Below are 27,418 nucleotides of genomic sequence, written 5' to 3'. Positions count from 1 at the left end.
AGTGATCTGATTCTTTTGAATGGCTCAAAATACTTTTTTTCAAGTTATCTAGTTTTCTGTCGTTGTTTGTTTCAGTTGCTGTCTCCTCTACTGTTTTGTTCCCAATCACACTGGAACCATGACATGCCCCTTTTCCAGCGTGTTCGTGACGTCAAATGTGACACACCAGAAAAGATACTGAATTTCTCCTGGCAATGGAAAAGGTGTCAATTGCCTATTAATAGCGGCTTGGTATGACAACGGTATTTTATTTATATGGTACTGCCATTCCATAATAAATTGCAATGATTGCAACAAAAAAAGTAATAATAATAAATTACTCTTAAAACTAATAAATGACTCTTCTCACTCTCATTCACGAGAACTCACCAAGCATTAAACCAACTGAATCAAATCGAACGACTCGTTTAACTGAGTTGACTCGTCAATAACGAGTTTCAAAAAACAGAACTTTTCAACACGATATATCTGGTCACCGCTCATGGCCGATCAAGCGATCGATCGGTGCATCTCTATTACCAACGCTCTATATTTTAACATTACGGTCACATTTGTTGTGATTATTACTCCCCAACTTACCATTTTACCTCAGCAATGCAGCATTGGTGGATAATGAAGTACCACTGCGTATCAGTGGATGTTGAGTGAATTAGAAGAGAAGGCTCACAGAACCACAGGTTGTAGCATCTGGTCCAATCCCAGGGATGTAGTTTAAATACTCAATACATGTTCTATATTGTTTTGTATTGTTTGATTTATTTTTTTCTGTAATTAAATTACAAAATGTATATATATATATATATATATATATATATATATATATATATATATATATATATATATACGTTGTGTTTTTTCAGTTGGCATTTTGTACGTGCGTATTTCGACCAAGAATTGCATGGTTGGTACACAGAATGCATGCAGGTTGGCAGGTCTGATATAAGCGTGTTCATATATATTTCCATACCAAGAAAACAAGGAAAAAGCCGAAAAGAGCAAGACACAATCAACAGTAAGAAAACACCCAGCAGGGTTTGTTGAGTGCCCAAAAATATTCTACCTGTTTAGTCATCTGCCATACACAGTCGATGAACTGAACGAAGATGGGTGATCTGTCTTGGTCCGCGTGGTTCTTGTCACCATGACCTATTCTCTACAAAAACATGCAGACACAGTTTAAGCGATATTAAGCAAACAAATGTAATTAGCCAACTGTTTGAAATTTGGATCATAATATCAGAAAGAATAATATGGAATTTCCACAAATATAAACTGGTAGCCAAAAAAAAAAAACGGGCCTCTAATAAATGCCGGTGGCGTGGTCTACACGAACAAATACAGGCGTGACTCAAATACAGCCTGGGGGGAAAACTGATCGGAGCTCCGGTGCTGTTCTCGCAGAGCTCCGCTCCCAAACAAAGCAAATAAAAACAGTGTGTTTTTATTTTACAGGTATTTAATTTACTTAATTTCCTTCCACTGCATAGCAGATTGCAGATCGTTTCTTGGAGGAAATGTCCCACTAAGCGATCTCGCTCTCCAGCACTCCAAGAAGGAGGTGGTGCGTTCAAGGCGAACTCTGAAAACTGTATTTCCCCCTTCAGCTACCACCACAAGTGCAACTTTAAGATCTTTCTTTTTTCACCATACACGTGTTTGAATGGCATGGCACCCAGACAGAAGTTTGATTTTAAATTCATACTAAAATATAATCAAATATACTTATTAAACAGAGGGAATTAGACATAAAAGCCTGCCTCTAATATAAGCCTACTTCCAATTAAGGCCTGGCTGGTACCCTCTGCAGTTGAGGTAAATAAAGGCCCTGGTCACGATTTGAGGAAATACGGTAATACAGTTCACTATTAATACAAATTGAGCTTTGGTAAACAACAGCCATTACAGAAAATGTAAAAATTAAAGGATGACAAAATACTTACCGAGGCAAACTTATGTCCAAAACGTATCCATTCCTTCTCAATCAGCACCTAAATAAACACAAAAACAATAAAACGCATGTTTATTTTTTTTCTTCAGGGCTACAGGAACATGGATGACTGCATTTTATTTTTGGTGTTTGGTACTCCTCAGATTCTGTTTTTAAAACTTCTTGTATATTAGAGATGGCACCGATAACAAGTAATGGTATTGGGCCATTACCAGCAAAAAATGCTAGAATGGATAACAGAGATAAAAAAAGAGATTCAGATCTCCGATCATCAAAGAAATCACAGAAATCCTTTATAATGTCGCTTATGCTACTTAATATTAGTTACGGTCCAGCAATTATATAGAAACAACAATAAGCCAACAATAAGCTAGCCATTCAGCATAGCACATGTACAGTATTGGAGTGGCCACAATGTCAGCTGGTAGTACTTCACAAGGCAGTAAAGCATGTGTATTGCGGGGTGGCACTAGCATGGGAAACTTTAATACAACAAATTTCACAAAGCAATTGCAGAAGAATCATAGAAAGCAATACAACAAATGTATTGAGGCTACAGCTGCTAAGAAGAGCGAGGCACAACAAATATTTCTAGAGACCCAGCCATGTGCCGCAATTGCTGTTCCAATTTCTGTCAACCATTATATTTCGTCAAATACATCATCTGATGTTTCTATTTTTCCAAGTACATGTTTATTTGTCTCTATCATGGTGATTCTTTCCCTCTTGGATAAGTAATGATGATTAGTTTATTATTAAAACATTGTAAGATCGTTTTCCAAAGAGGGGGACGTGTGGGGGTCATGCATAACAGAAATGCTGTGCTCTTGTCATCCCAAAGGTTGTCAAAAGAATGTTTTTGCAAGCGGTTCTTGATGATTATTAAAAAGTGGCTTAGAAGATTGAGAATTAAGAGAATAAATAGAAAAAAAAAATCATAGAAGCTACACCCACAGCTTTTGGAATGCAGAGTGCTCGCTATGTTGCACTCGCTATGTTGATCGCTTCTTGGTCAAGAGATGAAAGAAAGAAACAGTCTTTAATCGTCACACGACACTCCACAACACATGCTTGCACACACACACACATGCACATGCTTGATGGTGGCCGGTGAAATGGCTCCTCTGCTTTTGACCAATCCTGGCTTGTCCTTCCTCCGGGGGCACAGCCAGGAGCAGTGGGCAGCATACGTGGACGCGCCCGGGGACCAGGTGATAAGTGTCCATCGCTGGTCAGACGATGATGGGTGCATGTTTTTTGGTGGGGGTCCTTACTGACGTGAGGTGGAGGAAACCCCATGTGAACACGGGGAGAACATGCAAACTCCACACAGAAAGGCTCCTGTTTTTGGAAGATAACCCGCCGGAGCACGGTGCCAACAGCGCCCCAGGCGGGAATCAAACCCAGGACCTTCTTGCTGTGAGGCAGCAGTGCAATGCACTGCACCACCGTGCCACAGATCAGCAGTATTCAACAAATGCTGCTGGTGGTGTAACGTTACATAGTTGATCCTTGATCCGTATGGATTTCCACCTACGGCCTCTTGGCCTGACCAATTCTTTTCTGCACCTGTGAGGTCAAGCTGACTGTATATTCTCTGTATCTGTGACATCGAATTGACCAAATACTCTCTCCCTGAAAATAAAAAAAACTGTTCTACTCAGAGAGCTGCTCCTTAGCACATCTCTGATCCGACCCTTGTACAAGTAAAACCAACGTCTGTCTGCCACTTATTTAAGACCACCGACTGACAAAGTACAGATTAAAGCGACCCTTTAATTTCTGTAACACTGTCAATGCTGCAACAAAAATGGTGAATGACATAAATGCATTATTTAAGCCTTAGATTCTAAGAGGCATTTGTGCTGCTCTTTTCATTGACTATTCTAAGGCTTTTGATACGGTGGACCTTAATATCTTCACGCAGAGGCTTCTAAGCATCTGTCTTACTGACCATGCTGTGGGTTGGTTTGAAAACTATCTGACTGGATGCAATCAATGTGTCAAATATAAGGGTTTGTTTTCATGTATTCTATGGTATCAACAAAGGTGTGCCTCAGGGTTCGATCTTGGGACTGACACTATTCCCCATCTACTGTATGTAAATGAACTAAGCCTGGATTTACCTAATGCCTCTGCATTTATATGCCGAGGACATATTGTATATTGCTATGCCAGTACAGTAACCCAAACCCTTGAGTCATTTCAGAATGCTTTTAATATCATTCTGTCATACTGGTATGAACACAAACTGGTGCTGAACAAATGAAACCTGAAGTGCCTCTGCCCAAGGCACTTCATTTGAGTACCAAGTACCTTGGTATCATCATTGACGACCACCTGACTTTTAAATGTGATATTGAACAGCTTTAAAAAAAAAACAACAAAAAAAATTTGAAGCTAAAGCTGGGCTTCAACTTAAGAAATAAATCTAGCTTCTCTTTTAAATCTAGGAATACTTGTGGCTGCAACTTTCTTGCCCCTGCTTGATTATGGTGATATGCTCTATATAAATGTCCCAGCTCATTGTTTACATATGTTGGATACTGTTTACCACAGCACTCTGAGGTTCATCACTGGGTGTAAGCCCCTCACACATCACTGTACTCTATCCTTTAGTAAACTGGTATTCTCTTGTCTGCCATGCGTAGATCTATTCATTGGCTTACATTTAGAAGTCCATCCTTGGTTTGCTGCATTCTTAGCTTTGTTTTTACATCTCCCATAATCTCGGCAGCTATCAACTATGTTCTCAGGACTATTTGTTGTTGTCAGTCCCCACAGTCCGTACTGAGCTTAATAAAAAGGCGTTTTCCTACTCCGCACCTTCTGCCTGGAATTCACTACAAAAGGACCTGAAACTGTCTAAGGTGATTCCCTAGGGAACTTTAAGCAACTCATGAAGCTACTGGAGATGGACTATAGTAGCACTTGCACATGTGCACTTTAACATTAAATATGGTTTTATCTTCATACACCTGCATTTCATGTTTATTTCATGTTATTTGTATTTTATGTATGTTTTGTTTTCTGCAACCTAAATGTTTATGTGATGTCGCAGAACTCTCTTATAAGTGAGACTGCTTGTCTCAATGAGACCTTCCTGGTTAAAAAAAGTTTAAATAAAACTAAAATAAAATATTTTTAGTGCTCTGTCAACGTAGAGATGGAAAGGAAGGCAACTGCATCCTTGCTGTTGTGTTCTGTGTAAAAAGACTACAACATTTAACATTAATGGACACAGTTCCCTGAAATTGTGGAGTGCATGTGGTTCTGACCTGGAACCCACGGAGAGTACGATAGTGGCTGTCCAGCATCAGCATGGCAAGTGAGCTGAGCTGAGCAGTGCGGTCCCAGCCATCGCTGCAGTGGACAACCACAGATTTCCCGCTGGAGACCTTGTCTGCTACCCGAATGGCTCCTGACAACACCATCTACTCAAAGAAACAGACAGGTAAACCTTTTTTTTCTTTTTGCAAAATTGGCTCTAAGGTCTTACTTAAAAGTCCCATAAACCATATCATGGTTTTTACGACGTTATCGTCACTTGTTAGGTCTGCAGAATGTTTTCAAAAATGACATATCATTTAACAGCACACAAAATTGTAATATGAAAAATACATAGATAGACATACATTCATACAGTCAAGGAATGTGTACACAATGGATCAAACATATCCACCTCATTCCCACCTTAATGTGTTCTAGCCAGTGTGTGGACTCCAGACTGGAGAGCCAGTGGGACTCTTCAACATTTGGATAGACAATATCTTTGAGCTTCTTCAGGGACTCCCTCATTACGTGGATGTTGTGGATGTCCAGAAAGACAAGCTCAGAGTTCTGGTACTCATCCCCTTCATAGCCTCCTCCCGTGGCCTGTACAAGCAAATATTGTGTCATGTTGGTTGAAATCAACAATGTTCAGAGTTACAATATTTTAACTCTGATATTATCAAATCTAACACCAGGAGTCAGTATATTATATTTTAGGTTTGACGGTAAAATTGTCACAAATAGTGACAAAGTGCTACACATGAGTAGAACACTCAGATATTGAAACCTTGAACCTTACAATTAATTTTGTGAACTGGCCAATGTACCTGGAAACATCAAGTCAAATCACCAGGGTTTTTTTTTGCAAGATTACAGTCGTAATTAATTGCAACCTCCTCAAAAATAATTGTATAATGTTATGACGTTTATAGCTAAGACAGCTCAATCTTGGAAACTGAATTTTGGAATATGTGTTGTTGCTTCCAAAATGGCACGCTACCATACTATTTAGTATGCTAAATGAGTGTTTAGTATTTCTAAAACCATAGTATGCAATATAGTAGTAACTAAGGAGCTGATTGTGGACTTTAGGAGGGGATTACAACCGAGGACACACATGCCGTTGGTGAATAATGGGACTTCTGTCGACAGGTTGAGATGCTTCAAGTACCTGGGAGCCTCATGGAGGATTTAACGTGGACTTTACATACAGACACTCTGGTGAGAAAGGCAAGGCAGCGTCTTTACCACCTCAGGCAGCTAAAGAAATTCAGTGTCTTGGTGGGGATCCTCAAGTCCTACTCTGGAGCAGTGGAGAGCATAATTACAATTACTTCCAGCATCACTGCTGCTAAGAAGGCCTTCTTCAACGATAGGATCAACGGTGCCACAGACACACGTAAGTTATTCGCCACCTTCAAGTCTCTGCTTTACCCTCCACCACCTCCCCCAGCTACTAACCTCACTGCTGACTGCCTTGCCTCCTTTTTTACTAACAAAGTGGCAGCCATCAGCAGCCAATTCACTAAACAACTTACTCACAACCTGTCTTCTCCAGCCCTAGGCCCATCGTTCCCTGGTTTCACCCCCCTCGCTGGGGGGGTAGCCGTCCTACTACCTGTCCGCTAGATCCGATCCCATCTAACCTCCTTCAAGCCATATCTGTCAGGGTTCGCCCGGGTCCTACCAGCATCAGCCACTAGATGCCGCCAGTACTGCCTTTTCAAGGTTGCTCTGCTTCACCTATTTCTGTTCCTGATTACCCTGCCTCATTAGATGATATGTTTCACCTGTGTCTCGTTTGGTCATCCCTATTTAGACCCTGTAGTTTGTGTCCTCGGGCGCTCAGTCTTGAGTTTGTCTAACCTCATGACAACGCTCTTGTTCCAAGCTCCCGAGACTTCTTATTTGTTTTTGCCCAGTTTTTGTACTTGTTTTGAGTAAAACCTCTATTTTTGCCACCTCGCCTCTGCCTTGTTCTCTGCACCTGGGTTCACTCAGTATACCTCCTAACAATATCACTGACTATCACCCCAGCAATCACACATATGATTAATTCTTCCCTAACTTCCGGCACTTTCCCTTCCGCTTTCAAAGCGGCTCGGGTCGCACCACTGCTCAAAAAACCCTCACTCGATCCCAGTCAAGTAGAAAACTATCGGCCGGTCTCTCTCCTCCCATTCCTTTCCAAAACCTTAGAGAGGGCGGTCTCTAGACAGGTTACAGAGTACCTGTCAAGAAACAACCTTCTCGATACAGTTCGATCTGGCTTCAAAAGTGGTCACTCCACCGAAACAGCCCTGTTGTCTGTGACAGAGGCCTTAAAAACTGCTAGAGCTGCTGCCAAATCCTTGGCTCTCATTCTGCTAGACTTATCAGCTGCTTTTGACACTGTCAATCACAGCATACTCCTGTCCATACTCTCAAGTATGGGCATAACGGGCAGTGCACTTTCCTGGTTCGAATCTTACCTTACTGGGCGCTCGTTCAGTGTGACATGGCAAGGCCAGCTGTCTGTGCCTCACAACCTCACCACAGGGGTGCCCCAAGGCTCGGTGCTAGGACCCCTCCTCTTTGCCATATACACCACCTCACTGGGCCCGATCATCCCCTCACATGGCTTTTCATATCACTGCTATGCGGATGATACTCAACTCTATCTGTCCTTCCCGCCCGACGACCCCACTGTCTCGACGCGGATCTCGGATTGTCTCGCTGACATATCCACATGGATGAGGGATTATCATCTTCAACTAAATCTGGCGAAAACGGAACTGCTGGTCTTCCCGGCCAAACAAGGTATTTATCACAACATTGATATTAAAATCGACTCTCTATCTCTTGTTCCTACCAAGGCTGCAAGGAATCTTGGTGTCATTATTGATGACCAACTGACATTCTCGGACCATGTTGTCGCCGTCTCCCGGTCCTGCCGCTTCGCACTACTCAACATCCGAAAAGTCAGGCCGTACCTGACCCAATATGCCACTCAACTGCTGGTACAAACCTTGGTGATGTCCCGTCTCGACTACTGCAACGCCCTCTTAACAGGCTTGCCGGCCTGTGCGGTGAAGCCACTACAGATGATACAGAATGCGGCGGCGCGACTGGTGTTCAACCAGCCAAAGAGGGCACATGTCACTCCGCTGCTCATCGAGCTCCACTGGTTACCTGTAGCCGCCCGCATCAAGTTCAAGTCTCTTATGCTGGCCTACAGAGTGATTGCTGGGAATGCTCCCGCCTACTTAAATGCTCTTGTAAGAGCACATGTTGCCCCCCGGATACTGCGCTCGTCAACTGAATGTCGCCTGGCTCTGCCGGCCATACAGCCACGGCAATCCAGGCTATTCTCAGTTGTAGTTCCACGTTAACGAGCTGCCAAAAATGACCAGAGCAGGGACCTCCCTCTCTGTCTTTAAGAGGCACTTGAAGACCCAGCTCTTCAGTGAGTACCTCCTGTCCTAACCTACAATTACTTAGCACTACCTAGCAGTATTTATTGTTACACTAATGTTGTTGTTACACTACTCTCTGTCGCAATGTAGCTTGAATGTCATTCTCCCTTGTAAGTCGCTTTGGATAAAAGCGTCTGCTAAATGACTAAATGTAAATGTAAATGTAAATCCTGATAGGCAACATTGTTGCCTGGTTTGGGAACTGTACTGCTCAGGACAGGCGGGCCCTGCAGCAGGTGGCGCGTTCAGGTGAACGTACTATTGGAACTACCCTCCCCTGTAGTAGCAGAGCCTGCAGGATCATGAAGTACCCTCACCAGCCCAACAACCCTGATTCCCCGCTACCGACTCTGCCTCGCTCCGACCACGTATACTGCCTGCCCCACCGCCTGTCTTCTGTCTGTACTCCTCGTTATCGAACCTGCCTGTCCCCGACGATGTATCCTGCCTGCGCCCTGCCTGTCTTCCGTCTGCTCTACAAATATAAGACATTACCAAATATCTCTGCCTGTCTTTGTGCTGCAATTGGGTCCTAACCACGTTATAGTACAATCTGGCCAACAATGGACCCAGCACACAAACCCGAGTCACTGGCACGCCTGGGAAGGATGGAGTCACAGCTCCAACACCAGGAGGCTGTCCTAGCCTCCACCTAAGTGGACTTTCGGCTAGCAGCGGCTAGCCAGGAGCAGGGCTCGCCAAGCTAGCCGACCAGGTCCAGCAGCTCACCAGCGCTCTCGGTCAGTTCATCCCGCCGCCTGCTTCCCCGGACACACCTCCACCAGCACCGGCCCAGCCTGTGTACTCCCTGGAGCCCCGGGTGGGGGTTCCAGAACGCTACGCCGGAGACGCAGACAGCTGTAGTCTGTTCATCACGAACTGTTCCATCCTCTTCGCTCTGCAGCCCCACACCTTCGCCTCCGAGGATGCCAGGGTGGCGTTCGCCGTTAATCACCTGACGGGCCGTGCTCGGCTGTGGGGAATGGCCGAGTGGGAACGACGCACACCAGCCTGCTCCTCCTTCCACGCCTTCGCCGCCGAGCTCCGCAAGGTGTTCGGAGTGACATCACACAAGGTCCTGGTGGTCTCCTGGGTCTCAGTCAAGGGTCCTGCTCCGTGGTCGATTACGCGATCGACTTCCGCACCCAGGCTCGACTGAGCGAGTGGAACCCGGCAGCCCAGATTGACGCGTTCCTGATGGGATTAGCAGAGTACATGAAGGATGAGCTAGTTTCCCACGACCTGCCCACCTCTCTCGATGGCATCATTGAGCTTGCTTCCCGTATCGACCGACGCATCCAGGCCCGGCAGCGAGAGAGGCGTCGGAGGCAAGTGGAGCGCCGCCCAGCAACCCGTCTTCCGGGTTCCTCTGGGCCGCCAGCTCTTCCGGCCCGTCAACCCACGAGTGAGGCCTCTCCCATGCGGGTTGGCCGGGCCAGCCTCACCCAGGGAACCTTTGCCTCTACTGCGGTCTAGCTGGACACTAAATTTCCGGGTGTCCGGTAAAAGGGCCGGGCTCGCCAGTAGGAGAGGAGTTCCTGGTGAGCCACACCTCCAAATCCTCCTCCAAACTTCGCCCCCTGTGCCAGGCTCGGCTGCTGCTGCCCCAAGGCTCACATTCCCTCGCCATACTTATTGACTCTGGTTCCGATGTTAACATCATCGACGATAACCTAGCATGGCAGCTGGGTGTTGGCCGAGTTCTCCTGCCCTCTCTGGTTCCTGCCACTGCCCTGGATGGCCGCCTCCTAGGGACAGTCACCCATCAGACGGTTCCCATCCGCATGCTCCTGTCCGGCAACCACCACGAGACGATACAGTTCTGCATCCTGCACTCACCTCGTCACCCTCTCCTCCTGGGGTTCCCCTGGCTCCGGCGTCACAACCCACACCTCGACTGGACCACAGGGGCTATTCTGGGATCGAGTCCTGTGTGCCATCAGGTCTGCCTGAAGCAAGCCGCTGCACCTCAGCCATCCACCAGCTCCAGCTCCGCACCAGACAGGGTCCCCGCCGAGTACCTCGACTTCAGGTAGGTCTTCAGCAAGACCAAGGCGACATCCTTTCCCCCGCACAGGCCATACGATATTGCCATCGACCTCCAGCCCGGCTCCACCCCCCCCAGAGGCTGCCTGTACTCCCTGTCCGCCAAGGAGAGAGAGGCCATGGACACTTATATTAATGACGCTCTTGCGGCGGGCATCATCCGTCCCTCGTCATCCCTGGCGGGGGCTGGCTTCTTCTTCGTAGAGAAGAAGGATAAGTCGCTTCGCCCCTGTATTGACTATCGTGGTCTCAACGGCATTACGGTCAAGAACCGCTATCCCCTGCCCCTCATCTTTGTTGGGGATGGTAGCTCAGGCGGTAGAGCTGGTGGTTTAGTAATCTAAAGGTTGCTGGTTCGATCCCAGGCTCCTCCTGCTAGCATGCTGTAGTGTAGTGTAGAGCAAGACACTTAACCCCTAATTGCTCCTGATGGCTGCGTCCGTCGGTGATTGAACAATTGTAAGTCGCTTTGGATAAAAGCGTCTGTTAAATGAAGTGTAATGTAATGTAATCTCATCAGCCTTCGAACTCCTGGAGGGGGCCACGGTGTTAACCAAGCTCGACCTACGCAACGCCTACCATCTGGTCCGGGTTCGAAAGGGGGACGAATGGAAGACGGCGTTCAACACTCCCTCCGGTCACTACGAATATCTGGTGATGCCCTTTGGCCTCACCAACGACCCCGCCGTCTTCCAGGCCATGGTCAATGACGTGCTCAGGGACATGCTCAACAAGTTCATCTTCGTGTACCTCGACGACATCCTGATCTTCTCCCAAGCTGAGCACGTCCACCACGTCCAGACGGTCCTGCAGCGCCTCCTGGAGAACTCACTCTTTGTGAAGGCAGAGAAGTGTGAGTTTCACGTCCCATCCGTCTCCTTCCTGGGGTATGTCGGAGGGAGGGGGACCATCCAGATGGTTTCCACCAAAGTCTCCGCTGTCACCACCTGGCCCGCCCCGGACTCCCGCAAACAGCTCCAGCGCTTCCTCGGTTTTGCCAACTTCTATCCGAGGTTCATCCGAGGCTACAGCACGGTGTGGCGGCCCCTCTCACAGCCCTAACCTCCTCCAAGGTGCCGTTCCTGTGGTCCGCCGCCGCCAACGACGCCTTCCTGGCCCTGAAGGCACGGTTCACTTCAGCCCCCATTCTGGTATTGCCTGACAGCGAACGGCAGTTTGTGGTGGAAGTGGACGCCTCCGACGTGGGGGTCGGAGCTGTCCTGTCCCAGAGAACCGCCTCCGATCAGAAACTTCATCTCTGTGCCTTCTTCTCCAGGCGTTTGACCCCGGCTGAGAGGAACTACGACATCGGGAATAGGGAGCTTCTCGCCATCAAATTGGCCCTGGAAGAGTGGCGACACTGGCTAGAGGGAACCCAGCTGCCGTTCCTGGTGTGGACTGACCACAAGAACCTGGAGTATATCCAGTCCGCCAGGAGGCTGTACTCCCGTCAGGCCCGTGGGCGCTCTTCCTAACCTGATTCAATTTCTCCCTCTCCTATCGGCCAGTGAGACCAGGGTGGCAGTGCGGCTCAAGCTCCCCAGGCCCATGCGTGTCCATCCCACCTTCCACGTGTCCAAGGTCAAGCCAGTCCGGGAGAGTGCTCTGGTCCCCTTGGCGCCTCCCCCGCCTCCTCCGCGCTTCATTGACGGGGGTCCTGCCTTTTCTGTCCGCTGTCTCCTATGTTCCCGCCGGCGTGGGAGAGGCCTGCAGTACCTGGTGGATTGGGAGGGTTACGGCCCAGAGGAGAGGTCCTGGGTCCCTGCGAAGCACATTCTGGACCACACCCTCATCAGGAGGTTCCATCAGCGCCTTCCTGACCAGCCCTCCAGACCGGGTCAACCCTCCCGACCGCAGACCTCACCACCTCTCTTGTCTGCGTCCTCCAGCGATGTTTCAGAGGCGGAGGATGTCGACCCTGGGGGGTCCCTCCTCCGATGAGGACGTGGCCCATTTAGCAGAGGACGAGGAGATGGATGGGGTCTCCGACTACTCCGATGACGATCACGTGGCCCATTTAGCGAAGGACGTGGAGATGGACGGGGTCTCCGATGAGTACTAGCCCTCCTCCGGACCCCCTCCTCCCACCCTGCATGGACTTTTTGTGTTATTATTATTATTTTTTTCCTCTTTTGTTTGTTTGGGACATCAGGAGCCGTCCCTTGAGGGGGGGTTCTGTCATGATCTCCGCCTTCTTCTACCTTCCCCTTCCTTTCCTTACCTGTCCCATTAGCCCAACTCTATTCACCTGCGCACACAGCTGTTCCAGATCTGCAATCTAACCACACTATATATGCCTCTCTCACCAGTCACCCATTGCCAGATTGTCTTCGATGCTTGCACCAGACTCTCCAGCGTTCTCCAGACTGATTCCGCGCTACCGACTCTGCCTCGCTCCGACCACGTATCCTGCCTGTCCCCCCGCCTGTCTCTGTCTGCACTCCTCGTTATCGAACCTGCCTGTACCCGACGATGTATCCTGCCTGCGCCCTGCCTGTCTTCCGTCTGCTCTACAAATAAAAGACATTACCAAATATCCCTGCCTGTCTTTGTGCTGCAATTGGGTCCTAACCACACCCGTTACATGGAGCTCTTAACTATAAAAGTCTGTCCCTTCTACCTCCCGTGGGAATTCAGCTCCGCTATAATCACAGCAGTCTACATACCCCCGCAGGCAGGTAAAACGTGCGCGTTAGAGGAACTTTACAGAGTAATCAATGGACTGGAGAATGTTCACCCTGAGGCAGCTTCTACTGTTTGTGGCGACTTCAATGGGGCTAATATGAGGAAAGCTTTGCCTAAATATCACCAGCATATCAACTTTCCTACCAGGGGTGATCAGACTCTCGACCATTATTATTCACAACTACGAGACAGCTACAAACACCTCCCCCGCACTGCCTCTGGTCAGGCAGATTACACCTCCAATCTCTCCTACCAAACTCCAGACAATGATTAAGGCAAGGAAAACCGTTTTGTCAAATAGTCCAACGCTGGAGTGAGGAATCCACTGCCACTCTCCAGGACTGTTTCGAAACCACGGACTGGGAGATGTTCTGTGTTGCAGCTGATGGGGACATCCATGCATACACAGACTCTGTCTCAGCCTACATCTCCAAGTGCATTGATCGAACCCGAGAGTCAAGGTCAGGACTTTCCCCAGCCAGAAGCCCTGGGTTAATGGTGATGTCTGTGCTAAGCTCAGAGCACCGTCCTCCGCCTATAGCTCTGGAGGCTTTGAGGAAGTCCAGATATGTCCTTCGGAAAGCCATCAGAGATGCCAAAAGAGCCTACAGAGACAAGCTGAAGTCGGACTACCACAGTTCCGACCCCAGACACGTGGTGTGGACTGCGCACCATCACAGACCATAAAGGAAGAAACAGGAGTGATGCCTAGCCAGCCGCCTCTCTTCCTGATGAGCTCAACACCTTCCACGCACGGTTTGAGGCGAGCAACACCACCCCGGCTGCAAGGCTTGCGGTGGACCAGAATGACTGCACTCTGTTCCTGTCTACGGCTGACGTGAGGAGAGCCCTAAAAAGAGTAAACCCTCTGAAGTCTCCAGGGCCTGATGGCATTCCAGGCCATGTCCTCAGAGCATGCGCCGACCAGCTGGTAGAGGTATTCACCTCCATATCCAACCTCTCCCTGATCCAGTTAACAGTCCCCACCTGCTTCAAACAGACAACCATTGTCCCGGTACCAAAGACACAACCCATCACCTGCCTGAATGACTGTCGCCCCGTAGCACTGACCTCTACCATCATGAAGTGCTTTGAGCGGCGAGTCAGAACCCACATCTGCTCCTCCCTTCCGGACACCCTGGACCCCCTTCAATTTGCATATCGCCCAAACAGATCTACGGACGACGCCATCGCCCTGGCAGTGCACACCACCCTCTCCCACCTGGACAAGAACAATACATACGTGAGGATGCTGTTTGTAGATTACAGCTGAACATTCAACACAATTGTGCCCACTAAGCTTGTTCCCAAGCTCAGGATGGGTCTTACCCCTCCCTCTGTAACTGGATCCTGTACTTCCTGATGGGCAGACCCCCAGGTGGTTGAGAATGGGAAATCTCTCCTCCTCTGCTCTGACCCTGAGCACCAAAGCCCCGCAAGGCTGCGTACTCAGTCCCCTCCTGTACACCCTGTTCACAGATGACTGTGTGGCCATGCGCAGCACCAACACCTTCCTGAAGTTTGCGGACGACACCACCATCCTAGGTCTCATCTCCGACAACGATGAGTCCTCCTACAGAGAGGAGGTCAGCGTCTTGGCAACATGGTGCCAGGATAACAACCTCTCTCTCAACGTCTGCAAGACTAAAGCGATGATCGTGGACGACAGGAAACGACCGCTCCCTCCACAACGAGGTAGCTGAAGTGGAGAGTCTCCTACTTCAAGTTCCTCGGTGTGTCCATCAGTGATGACCTCTCCTAGTCCAGGCAATCAGACGCGGCAATAAAAACTGCCCAAAAGCGCCTATTCTTCTTGAGGAGACTCAAGAAGCTCCAGAGGGTAGTGAAGACAGCGGAGCGCATCATTGGCTGCCACCTCCCCTCCATGCAAGGCATCTACCGCACACGATGGCTTAGGATAGCACGGAAAATCATAAAGGACTACAGCCACCCAGGCTACGGACTGTTCACGCTACTGCTGTCTGGTAAACATTGCTAGAGCATCCGGGCACGGACTACCAGACTCACAAACAGATTTTACACTCAGGCCATCAGGCTTCCCAACCTGCAACATCTGTAGTCACCTATGTATATTAAATGTACATCACCACAACTACATGTACATATCCACTGGCATTCCTTCACTTTATATTTATATCCATATCTTGTGCAATAGACTGACCTACAGTATTTCTGTTGGAACTGCTACAATGTTCCAATTATTTTGGTCTCGTTTTAGGATTATTTTTCTTATTTTCATTTTTTGTACATAGACTGTGACCTCTTGCCCGTATTTGTAACATCGACTCTTACTCTCTTTTAATTATTTTATATTCGACTCTTATCTTATATTAAAAAAAAAAATTCCTCCATATAGTTGCCTTGTTAATTTATCTTTTTATGCCCACTTCGCAGTTGTTGCCTGTCATGCCCCAAGAATTTCATTGTACCGAATGACCTTGTGTTATACTGTACACTTGACAAATAAAACACTTTGAACTTTGAAGTTACCATATTACTGTTCTGGGTTACTGCATACTGCGCTATATTGCTGTTCTGTTTGGTGTTACTGTATTGCTGTGTTGTACTGTTGTATACTGTACTGTATATCTCCATACTTTATTCACATGCACTCTACTGCACATATCTGTATATACAAATAGCCTGTTCCATATACATAACTCTATTCCCTTCTATTTTGTACCCCCACTTTGTATGATCTTTTTGAGTCTATTTTATTTTTATTTTATTAACATTATTCTATTCACTAACTGCATTACGATTTAGGAATCAGTTGGTTTCAGTTAGTTGGCTAGGTAGGAATTAGGTTAGCTATTATGTTCAGGTTAGTAACTATTGTGCATAATCTCCGGGTGCATTGCAAACACATTTCACTGTATATATGTATGAAAGTATGTATATGTATGTGGCGAATAAAAACTCTTGAATCTTGAACCTTGCTAAAATAGTATACTGGAGGATATGCTTGTCACTAGTATGTAGAATGTACCGAATATGCCATTCCGGACACAGCATGTGTGTTCTTAGTCGGAGACAACTACAATTATTGTTTCTGGAAAGTTTTATTTCTAGTCATGATTATTCGTCCAGTACTGTAATAACAATAGCAGTCAGCTATTATCAGATGCCTGAATTTTGTCGATTTTTTTTCTGTTGGAAAACTAAAGGTGCTATGTTTAAATATCATGCAATTGTTGTTTCAGAAAAAGCAGCCCTGTATTCAAAGCCAGATGGAAACCATCAGAAAAGCAAACTTTTGCAATACTTTCAGAGTTCATTTCTAATGTAAAGATGTTTCCCCATATCATCAAATCATGTACCCGCCATCGTCCACAGTCAGTTACTAAAGCTGCATAGTGTGGAGCGCCTGAAGAAAACTAGTCTTCCACGCATGACTTTATGATGAAATTGGATTCCAAAGCAGAAGCAAAACCTGACTTCATCCAGGCATTGTTATCACAGCAGCAAATTATTAATCAATTGATTATATAAAAGTCGATTAAATTTGCTAAAGTCTGCTATATAATATCTGTTGCAAATTCTCAAAGTTCTTGTCCAGCATATTCCAAGTGTTGGGTATCCAGTCCTATGTTCAGTTTGTCCTGAACACATGCTAAATGAATAATTCCAAGTAATGCAACATTTTAGTAAAGATAGGAAATACAGAGCATGAGTGAACATCTGAGACTTGGATTACGCTGTACAAGTACATACGTATATGTTAACAGCTTGTGATACTGTTTTGCTGTTATTTTTGAGTAAAATGTCACTTTAATTATGTTTTGTCTCTGATCATTCCACACGTAAATGTCTGCATTACGCACACACTTGGCATTATTACCTTGTTCTCAAACTTAAGGGACCCAGATTAAACTCTGCCCTTTACTGAGCCAGCAAACAGACATCTTTCACAAATGTTTCTTCACATTTTTGTCAGGGTGTTAACAGGGATTTGGAAAGTGACGGGCAACAAACAATGATGAGCAACAAAACCATTGCTCAAGTGCTTAACATTAAATGCAGTTTGTTTAAAGAGCATTCTAACAGGAAGTACATTTGCCGTTTTAGTTCATGGTGCAAAAATACCCTCTATTGGGGATTTCATAATATACATTTGGGCTTCTATATTTTATTTATGATTCTGATGTGCTCTAAATATGCATCATCTATAGTTATCGTAAGAATATACAAGACACCATTGTTGGATATTTTCCCAGATAGAAGTGCATGACATAAAATAATTCATATTCAAGGCTTAAAGGGCAAAATATCAAATTGATAGCACTTAACACCAGAGCTACAGTTGTGTTTTATTAAAAAAATGTAAAAACACAAATCTACCTTTCTGTCATTGTCCCTGACACAGCGATTTCAGATACAATTTTACAGATGGTGACACTGAGGGAGAAGCACTGGATAGTCAAGAAAATAGACTTCTTTCTCCACATTCCCGAGTCATGACAAACTAGAATACACAATTTTATGTAATAAACTTTCAAACAACTATTCAAATTGAAAATACACCTAATGATATTCAGCCCCTGACCGACCTTGTTTGCCACAGCGTTGACATTGGGCCGTGCATCAAAGATGGTGAGTCTGGAGGTGCCATTTGCTTCACGGACAAGGTCCAGGTAACGCTCATCGTCCTTGTTCCGTTTTCCAGACATGCCAACAAGGGGCTGGCTACAGCGAGTGATTACTGCCTGGTTCTCCCTGTGGATCCATGATAGTACCTTTGACAGAGTGACCAAAAGAAGGAGGGAACAGTCAGCATATTAATCTCCTGTTGTCTAACTTGAAGCAAGGTGGTCAAACGAGCCAATATGAGCTAATTTCTGTAAAAACAAAATATTCTTTCCCCACATTCTTTTTAATATAGGAATGTGGAGTATGTTTGCAGGGGGCACACAGAGAGCGAAAGGGATATCCCACCCTAGTATGCCTAGGTGGAGCAAGGTACAAAAATATTGTTAGATTGGAGGTGTGTAAGAGCCTCTTCGGTACCTAGACCTATTGGAGTTCCTTATTGGCTTTATAAGAGTGCAACTGATGTGTTGTCCTGATTAATGGAAGTTAACGATAGTAGTATGGAAAAAAGGAGTTATTCCAGAAAGCTTGGTAGAGAACAGGAGGGATTTTCAAACCAAAGGGAAAAAAATGCAGTAGGGATCAGACTATTTAGGCCTATTATTACTGTCTAGGGCAAGGGATTTTATTGAAATATCACAAAAGTTGGTAGCATATACAGTATAAAGGCAAACAAAGCCTTCTCTCTACAATAAACTGGTGTTAACAACCTCCCGTTGTCTGTGTCTCTGTGCCGGAGGGCCCTGAAAATGCCACTTGGGTAGCGTGTGATGGCGAAATTGCCGCAATCATCATATAATTATAAACCACGATACTTTGTAATATACTGGACATAATTACAGTACCACCTTGGATTATAATTCACATCACACAATGACACTTTGCATTAGGACATTCAAAATACCACTTTGGATTATAACCTGAACTATACTGTGGACATTTACTGTATAGTATATACTTTACTATACTGCATATGGACATAGTCAATGTATATCCATCCACTTGAACAAAATATTGTTGTCAGTGCTACTACCAATATTACCACTACAGGCCCTCCTCACTTAATGACCTACCTGTTTAACAACCAGCTCTCCAATTAGTCGGTATTGTATGAGAACTTTGGTCGTAGAAACGGCAGCACGGCGTCTCAGCGTCAAGCATCTCACCTCGCATCACCCTTTCTGAGTCTCAGTCTCATTCCCGCAGTCGGTCAGTATTCACTACACTAGCGTTCGCAATCTCCAAGACTGAAATATCAGTAAGAGGCGACTCCTCACTTATCGACAAATTCATCTAACGACCTAGCCGTAGGAGCGGAACTCGATTATTAAGTGAGGAGTGCCTGTACTATTCTATTATTACAATGTGTACTTGGGTTTCGTTTTACTTTAGGTGCATTTGGAGATGGAGATAGTGACAGGTTGAACTGTTTCACCCTGTGTGTGTGAGCAAGAAATGAAAGTCAGACCTCGCAAATCACCAAATTTGTTAAAAGTTAGGGGTCAATTGATACAGACAAGGTTCCAGATATATGAGGATGAAATTCCTTCTAGAGGATTTTCGAACTGTCGCTGAGAACCTTCACTGCTCACCTGCTCTTACTTCTCGCACTAAAATGGCTTAGATACATCTTTTATTTCATTAGGATGGAGGAAAAATAGGTGTACCATGAGAGGCTTGTGAGCCAGATTTAATTTAACATAGGGACATTTTATTTTTTATACTTATGTTTTGGTCTATATTTACTTAATATTCCATAAGCAGGGAGCAATATTGCTCGGTTTGGTTCAGTGCTTGGTGACTTGGGTCTGTAATTTAAAATATATTTATTTATACTATTTATTTATAGTATATTTATTTTATCTTTATTACTTTTCTTCTTGAAAATGCAATATTTGTTGTTATGTTTTATAAAAAGTACATATAAAGTATATATATATGCACACAGTATTATTTATATACATATATATATATATATATAGATATATATATATATACATATACATATACATATCTTTGTAGGTATGCATTTAAGGTGATGCATGTGGGTGTGTGTATACTCCTGCGAAAATATATACATTTCTTTATTTTGTATGACCTGACCATTTTTTATGTTTTATAATAATAAACAAAACTGTATCTGCCCAGCAAGTACTTCAACCTAATGACAAAGTACGTCAGGTTTAGAGGGTAATAATGGGACTCAGATAATGAGAGACAATCTTGGAGCGAGGCTACATTGTTAGAGAGGAGGCAAATTAATATTGGTCACATCGAATCGTAGGAGCACATCCACCAAAGCCTCATTATGTGCAGGTGTTGGGATACCCCTAAAATCCATATTATCAAATAAAATAAAACTTATATTTTTACCTAAGTACTTCCTTTAACAGTTTAGTCCAAGAACATTCATATACAGTACAAGGACTGTGTGAGCTTAAAAATCCAGCATCTAGACACATACACAGTTGCACTGAGGTATGCATCATTACTCACAGGTATGCGTCCTCTGGACCTGAAGGCTGACACTCTTCTGAGGTCCTCCTCTGTAGCTTTGAAGGGAACAGCTAGGATTGTAGGATAAGTGTCACACAGCTCGTAGGTCTTGTTAATGAATGTGATGCGCCACTTGCCGTTGGGCAAACCCTTGTGGAGGTGAGAGAAAAACATCTTGAAACCTATTGATTGGAGCTTATATTTTACCCGAATACCACAAAGGTGCTTGGAATCAGTGGAATTAAACTGCATTAATTAATTACCATTACATTACTGTCTTAATGTCTACAGCATCCAAAGAGCCATTTATAAGAAAGGCATATACACCTAAATACACCAACAATAATTACAGTGCAAATTACCTTTCACATTGGTGTTTGATAACCTTTTTTGCTGAAATAATATATTGTTCTTATTATGATTATAAATAATCATAATAATAACCCTGAGGACAAATCTGCAATAATAGAGGTAATCAGGGAGGGGGGGTTCACAGCACTGTAAATAAAAGCCATATACAGTATGTTTTTTTAATATTATTTATGCCTAGTTACAATAAATACGATTTATTTCTGTAAATGCTGTAAAAGCATGTAAAAAATAAATTACTTTGTCCGGGAAAGGCGTTGGGAAAAGTATTTTGTGATGGGACGGTCAAGGAATACAATAGCAAATTTTGTTGCCTATTGGGGATACATCTCCAATATACCCATTGAAAAGCTCTTAAACAAGATGCAGAAAAGAGTTCCACACAAAAAAAACAAAAAACATATCCATAATAGCTGACTTAAATCTAACTACTCACTTGTCGGCGAAACTCTTCCATGGGCTTGTAAACACTCCAGCCATTCTCTTCATACTTCTCCTGACTCTGGTAGGCAAACAGGGGCTATAGGGCGGGTGGGCCACATTCACAGCGAGAGAAATGGCATTTGCAGTCGTACAGAAGCAACTTTGTGTGAAGAATTTATGCAACACGGCGGGGCAGTGGGGCGGGGCAATGACAAAATACATTGATATCGCTAATTTGATGATGTTTTGAGGATGACTACTGGTGCTAGATATTTACACTTGCTATTTACACACAATAAATATTTGAAAAATAATAATTCATTAAGGGAATATCATAACAGAATCGGATAGAGGCATTGGTTAGAGCAGCTAAAACAGTCTATGAAGTTCAAAGAATTCCATGAGTTTACTGTGATTCAGCCTTAAATACAACGTTTAACTAGCTAAGCTCCTAACTTCAGGCAATGAATGTGTATTACATACTTTAACAGATTCTTAAATCCAAAGAATACCAAAAGGATATTTTTCCAGTAGTGGAACTGACTGCACTGTACATCACAGTCATTGTCAGTCTTCAATAACAATATGTTACAACCAAAGAATTTGATATATTATATAAATACTGTGTGCACGTTAACCACTTTGGTTGTGAACATCATAATAGGCAAGTTTAAGTGCTTTAGATAAGGCATAAAAGGCATTACATAAAACTAATAAAGCACATAAAAAGTTAAGGTAAGACAAATTACAATCAGATACAGTATTAGGTTAACAGGCCAATTATTAAGGCAGTTTCAACATTTACAGTCTGGATTTAGGTAGTCAGCGCTGGGGCAAGCCTCAAGTCTCCTGAGTGTTTGCACCAACAATGTGAAACATAACTAAATGCTGTATTTGTCTTCACTCCAAGTCCAGTTCATAGACTGATCCCAGATGACCCAAGAGGTCTGGAGAGTTAATATAGAAAGAGCAAATGAGAGATGTATTTTGAGGAAGGGGCTGTTCTCCAACTGTTGGTCCAGTTGGTAACCAGTAAGACGGAGAATATTAACACATGCCTTTTTGATTTAGGGTTGGATCCAGAATGACTGTGTCGTACTTCATACTTTTTTGAAAAAACAAAACTTCAACACAACTTCCTGAAAATGTTGTTTTATGTCTGAAATGGGGATTCTTTGGAAGCTCCGGCCCAGAGATGTTTTGTCACAACAGCTATTCTTCCAACTCTTCCTATATATGATATGCCTCGATTAGGTGAGGAATTTTCCCCACTCATCACAACGCCGGTGTTACCGGTAACACCGGACATTTTACTACAGGGGGGCAGAGTGTCCCTGTTATGCACGGGCGCTAATTACAAATGGAGGGAGACAGGTCCTCCTTTAATTTGATTATGCGAAAACGTACTAAATTTGTTTTATTTCTAAAAAAAAAAAAAATAAAAATAAAAGCAAAAAAAGGCAAAACGACGGTGAGCAAGTAATGTAATCAGTGTATGCCCAAACACTGTAATACCGATAACTGTCGCAACCCTTGCCTCGACACATCTCTGCTGATGCAGAATTACAATTTTCAATGAGCTATTTTAGTTAGTATCAATCTAATCACAGCATTAGCAGATAACGGCATAAGGTCATGGCTATAATGCCAATAAATAAATAAATGAACACAGGTGATGTCCTGATGAAGTGTCAGGAAAAAAACAAAACATTCCAACGCAAAGCAAAGTGAAATGTACATCAATGTGCATCAACGGCTTACCCGTCCATGTGAAAGGGGGAAGGCATATCTGAAGAGAATGTCAAAGATGTCTCGTCTACTGTGGCCTTCTTGTTTCAAGGCAAACCTCAGGTTTCTCATGTCCTAATGCAAGATGGTGGTGGTGAAAACGGAAAATAATTGCCTTTTTTTCTTTTACAGTCAATTACACACTCAAACACTTTACCAAAACCAGTAGTTGCTACATTCCTCTTCCATATGACAAAAAAAGCTATAAATTTACTCAAAATAACTTTTTATAAGCAAATGGTGTTTCACAAATAACTAAATGTATATATACATATGCTAATGTACTTTCATGCACTTAATTATCACAAATACGATCTACTGCACTTTTCTAGTACAGCACAGTTTTCATTTTTTAACCAAACAATTAACTGGATCATAAATGTAGCTCTTTCTTATGCAAATATTCTGAAAAAACTCTTGAACAGTTTTGAACAATAGTTCTGTGCAAAATGTATAGCTTCATCATTCGATTGAGTATTCAATTGTAAAAATATATATATGTACCACCATGAACATACATTTATAATGTCTGCTACATTTATATAACAGAGACAAACATATGTATCCTTGTTTGTCACAGACCTTGCAGGTTATATCCAAACCATAGGAGTTCTCGCCTCTACTAGAGGCCCCGCCCATCTTCTCCACACGACAAATGACACCTAGTGGAACATTCAGTGTCACCACTAAATCCTGTAACAAAAACACATACACACACATCAAAAAGAAAAAAAAATCTTGATTACCTGAACAATACCTGGTGAAGCCAGGCTCAGACTGCACAACTAGCATTAACTGAGAACTAAAATTTGGCCGGTGAGGGGAGGTGTGATCTCGCGAGAAGACTGAAGTGAGTACAGATAAAACACCCTGCTGCACAGACTAAAACACCAACAATCTGCTCCAACTCAGATAAATAACAAAGCAAATTGCAAAATATATATATAAATTAAAAAGAACACTGCGCGAAACCAAAGTGGAGGCCCTCGAGAATTATATAGATTTTTATTATAACGAGTACGTCATGGAAGAGGAGCAGGACCGGAACAATCCGGCCAAAAGAAAAAAGACAGACTCAGCAACAGACCAAGATGATCTAATCCCGAGCATGTAGAGGTTAGTGCCTTGGATGAGATAAACAAGAAGCTGGACATGCTTGGTCCGCTTCTTTGAGACATTTCTGTTCTGATCCAATGCAGATCTAAAAACCTCCGCTAAGCGTCTCACAATGGAGGTGAAGGTTCTAAAAAAATAAAATCAAATAATGAAAGAGACTATTCTGGATATACAATCCAGAAGTATGCGGGACAACCTCATCTTTTCCACAACAACAAGAACCACCACACCGCACTGAAACTCCCCATGGACACGGTGAAACAGATCACCTTCCACCGGGTTCACCGACTGGGACACCGCGTGGGGAGGGTAAACGTGTATCACTGGTTGTTGATAAACTATATATAGATGACCTGTTATTCCGGGACTCCTCCACCACACCCTGGTAATTCTGATAATTATGTATGAATTTTGGTAATTCTGGAAATTAGCTAGCTAGCAATTAACTAGCATGCTATCTATGTCCGGATTTGAAATATTGCTCTCACAAAATCCTAAGTCAGATCACCAGGATGAACCCCAGCTTCTGTCGACTGCAAGAAACTCACCTCACTGCATCCGAGCACCTCAAACTTAAGGCTAAACGGGTTAATCAGATGTTTTCTGCATCATACAACTCAAAAAAATAGGTGTTTCTAGATTGATCAATAAAAATATCCCATATCTAAATAAAACCACAATATCAGACCCAGAAGGGTGTTACATAATGATTAACGGAATTTTAGGTAACATGAAATTAGCCATCGCTAATATGTATGGCCCCAATGAGTACAAACCAAATTTCTTTCACAATATATTTTCAAAACTCTTAGAATTCTCTGTCTCAATTATTATATTTGGAGGAGAATTCAACACAGTACTGGATCCAAGTTCAGCCGTTCTCAAACAAGAAATAATCACAAATGCTGGCATTGGTCGGACACTTATACACAATATATGAGTGATCTTGCTCTTGGCGATTGTTGGCGATCAAATAGTGTACATAATAGAGAATATACATATTATTCACCATCCATGCTATCTTGCAGGTGGCGGTTTAATGCCTCATTTTTGACAGATAAAGAATTTAACCATCTCCTTCCACGAGAATGGACTTCGTTCATTGAACTGAATGACTCTCCAGAAATATCATCACCCTAACCCTGGGAAATGGCAGGTTCTAGAGGTATCAGTTCTAAGAGGTAGTATAATGTCATTCTCCACTCACAAGAAAAAGGATGGACAAGAATGCCGAAATAAACTTAAGAAGAAGAAGAATCTTTAATTGTCACACAGCACACCACACTACAACACACACACATGCTTTTGGATGGTGAAATGAGGCCTCTGCATTTAACCCATCCTTGGCTTGTCCTTCCTCCGGGGGCACAGCCAGGAGCAGTGGGTAGCATTCGTGGACGCGCCCGGGGACGAGTGTCCATCGCTGGTCAGACGATGATGTGTGCATGTTTTTGGTGGGGGTCCGGACAGACGTTAGGTGGAGGAAACCCCATGTGAGCACGGGGAGAACATGCAAACTCCACACAGAAAGGCTCCTATTGGTGAGATAACCCACCCGGAGCACGGTGCCAAAAGCGCCCCAGGCGGGAATCGAACCCAGGAGCTTCTTGCTGTGAGGCAACAGTGCAATGCACTGCAATGCAAAAATTACAATTACATCCATCAAAAGACACAATTCCTCATGCAATGAACATGAGCAAATTATTCTGAATTCAATGACAAAACAGGTAAATTTCTTGCCAATTAATTGAAACGCGATAGAGAAAAAGCACTTATTCGGCCATCAAAGATCCACAGGGTAAGATAAGATACACCCAGCAAGACATCAATAACATATTTAGAGAGTTTTATAATAAGCTGTATCACGCAGATAATGAATCAAATATATCAAACATTCACTCATTCCTTGATGATATCGACCTCCCTAAACTTTCCACATAGCAGGCAACCACATTAGATCAACCACTTACTCTAGAGGAACTCAGGAAAGTGCTCTTCTCTATGCCCAACAATAAATCACCCAGATCTGATGGCTACCCAGTGGAATTCTATAAACACTTCTGGCCACTTATATCCCCATTATTCATCAGAATGGTTACAGATATTAAGTCAACCTTCAACATACCTCCGCACTCTTATTTTGGTTTTACTCAAGCCCAATAAGGACCCAACCCTCACCTCCAGTTATAGACCCATAAGCCTTATTAATTGCGATTTGAAGATTATTAGTAAAACAGTAACCAACAGAATTGAAAAAATAATTCCATTTAAAATTCACCCAGACCAAAGAGGCTTTGTCAAAGGCAGACAGTCATCCAGCAATATGCACCGTTTATTCAGTCTGATCAGCATATCTCAAAGGAACAACTTAAATACTGTTATTTCCTCTTTAGATGCCGAAAAAGCATTTGACAGAGTTAATTGGACAAATCCCTTTTCAACCCTCAACAAATTTGGCTTTGGAGAGTCACTTAATGGATCAGAATCCTGTACAACTCCCCATCTGCTTCTGTCATCTACAACTTTACCCTTCACTCTACAACGCGGCAAAAGACAAGGATGTCCGCTCTCCCCTTTACTTTTTGCCATCTTTATTGAACCCCTCGCAGCGGCCATCCATCAGAACAGTAATGTCGTTGGCATACAAACAGGAAAATGTGTTCACAAAATCAGTTTGCCTGCAGACAATATCTTGTTGTACTTACGGAACCCAATACCATCCCTACCAGAAGTGTTCAATCTTATATCTACATTTTCAACTATCTCAGACTATTCTATAAATTGGACTAAAACCACGGTCAAACCACTCTGTGGAGGGGGTGGGGGGCTGCAATGCTGTAAACCAGAAACTTCACTTTACCATCACAACAGGGAACATTAGCTAACTTGGTATTGATATCGCCACCAATCTGTCAGATTTGTTTTATACTCCATTGCTCAAATCCATTGAAAAGACCTAATTCGATGGAACAACCTACCTATCTCACTTATTGGTAGGATAGCAGCAGTGAAACTATATATTTTCAATGACCCCAGTGAAACCAACAGTACATTTGTTTTATACTCTCAACTCAATAGTCAATATATTTTATTGGAAATACAAGTAACTGAGACTTAAACTAGTTACACGACAGAAAAACAAAGACTGTGGAGGCCTAGCAGCCCCAAAGTTCAGATCCTACTATCTAGCGAACCATCTTCAATTTAT

At 43.8% G+C, this 27,418-nt stretch overlaps 1 protein-coding gene across 4 annotated transcripts in view; it reads right to left on the bottom strand.

Annotated features, from left to right (window-relative positions):
* mtm1 (myotubularin 1) overlaps positions 1-27,418 on the bottom strand; it is a 65,094-nt gene that overhangs the window by 7,330 nt on the left and 30,346 nt on the right. For all 4 annotated transcript variants that reach the window (XM_080023093.1, XM_080023094.1, XM_080023095.1 and 1 more), the window contains exons 4-12: positions 23,677-23,787; positions 23,068-23,169; positions 21,320-21,403; positions 20,515-20,664; positions 17,979-18,164; positions 5,642-5,824; positions 5,227-5,382; positions 1,941-1,988; positions 1,061-1,153 (exon numbers count right to left, since the gene is read on the bottom strand). In XM_080023093.1, coding sequence (XP_079879219.1) covers positions 1,061-1,153; positions 1,941-1,988; positions 5,227-5,382; positions 5,642-5,824; positions 17,979-18,164; positions 20,515-20,664; positions 21,320-21,403; positions 23,068-23,169; positions 23,677-23,787 — 1,113 coding nt within the window. The remainder of the gene's footprint in view (positions 1-1,060; positions 1,154-1,940; positions 1,989-5,226; positions 5,383-5,641; positions 5,825-17,978; positions 18,165-20,514; positions 20,665-21,319; positions 21,404-23,067; positions 23,170-23,676; positions 23,788-27,418) is intronic.

This window comes from Zeus faber (assembly GCF_960531495.2).
Source record: "Zeus faber genome assembly, chromosome: 22".
Lineage (NCBI taxonomy): Eukaryota > Metazoa > Chordata > Actinopteri > Zeiformes > Zeidae > Zeus > Zeus faber.
This window is presented reverse-complemented; position numbering and strand designations above follow the sequence as displayed.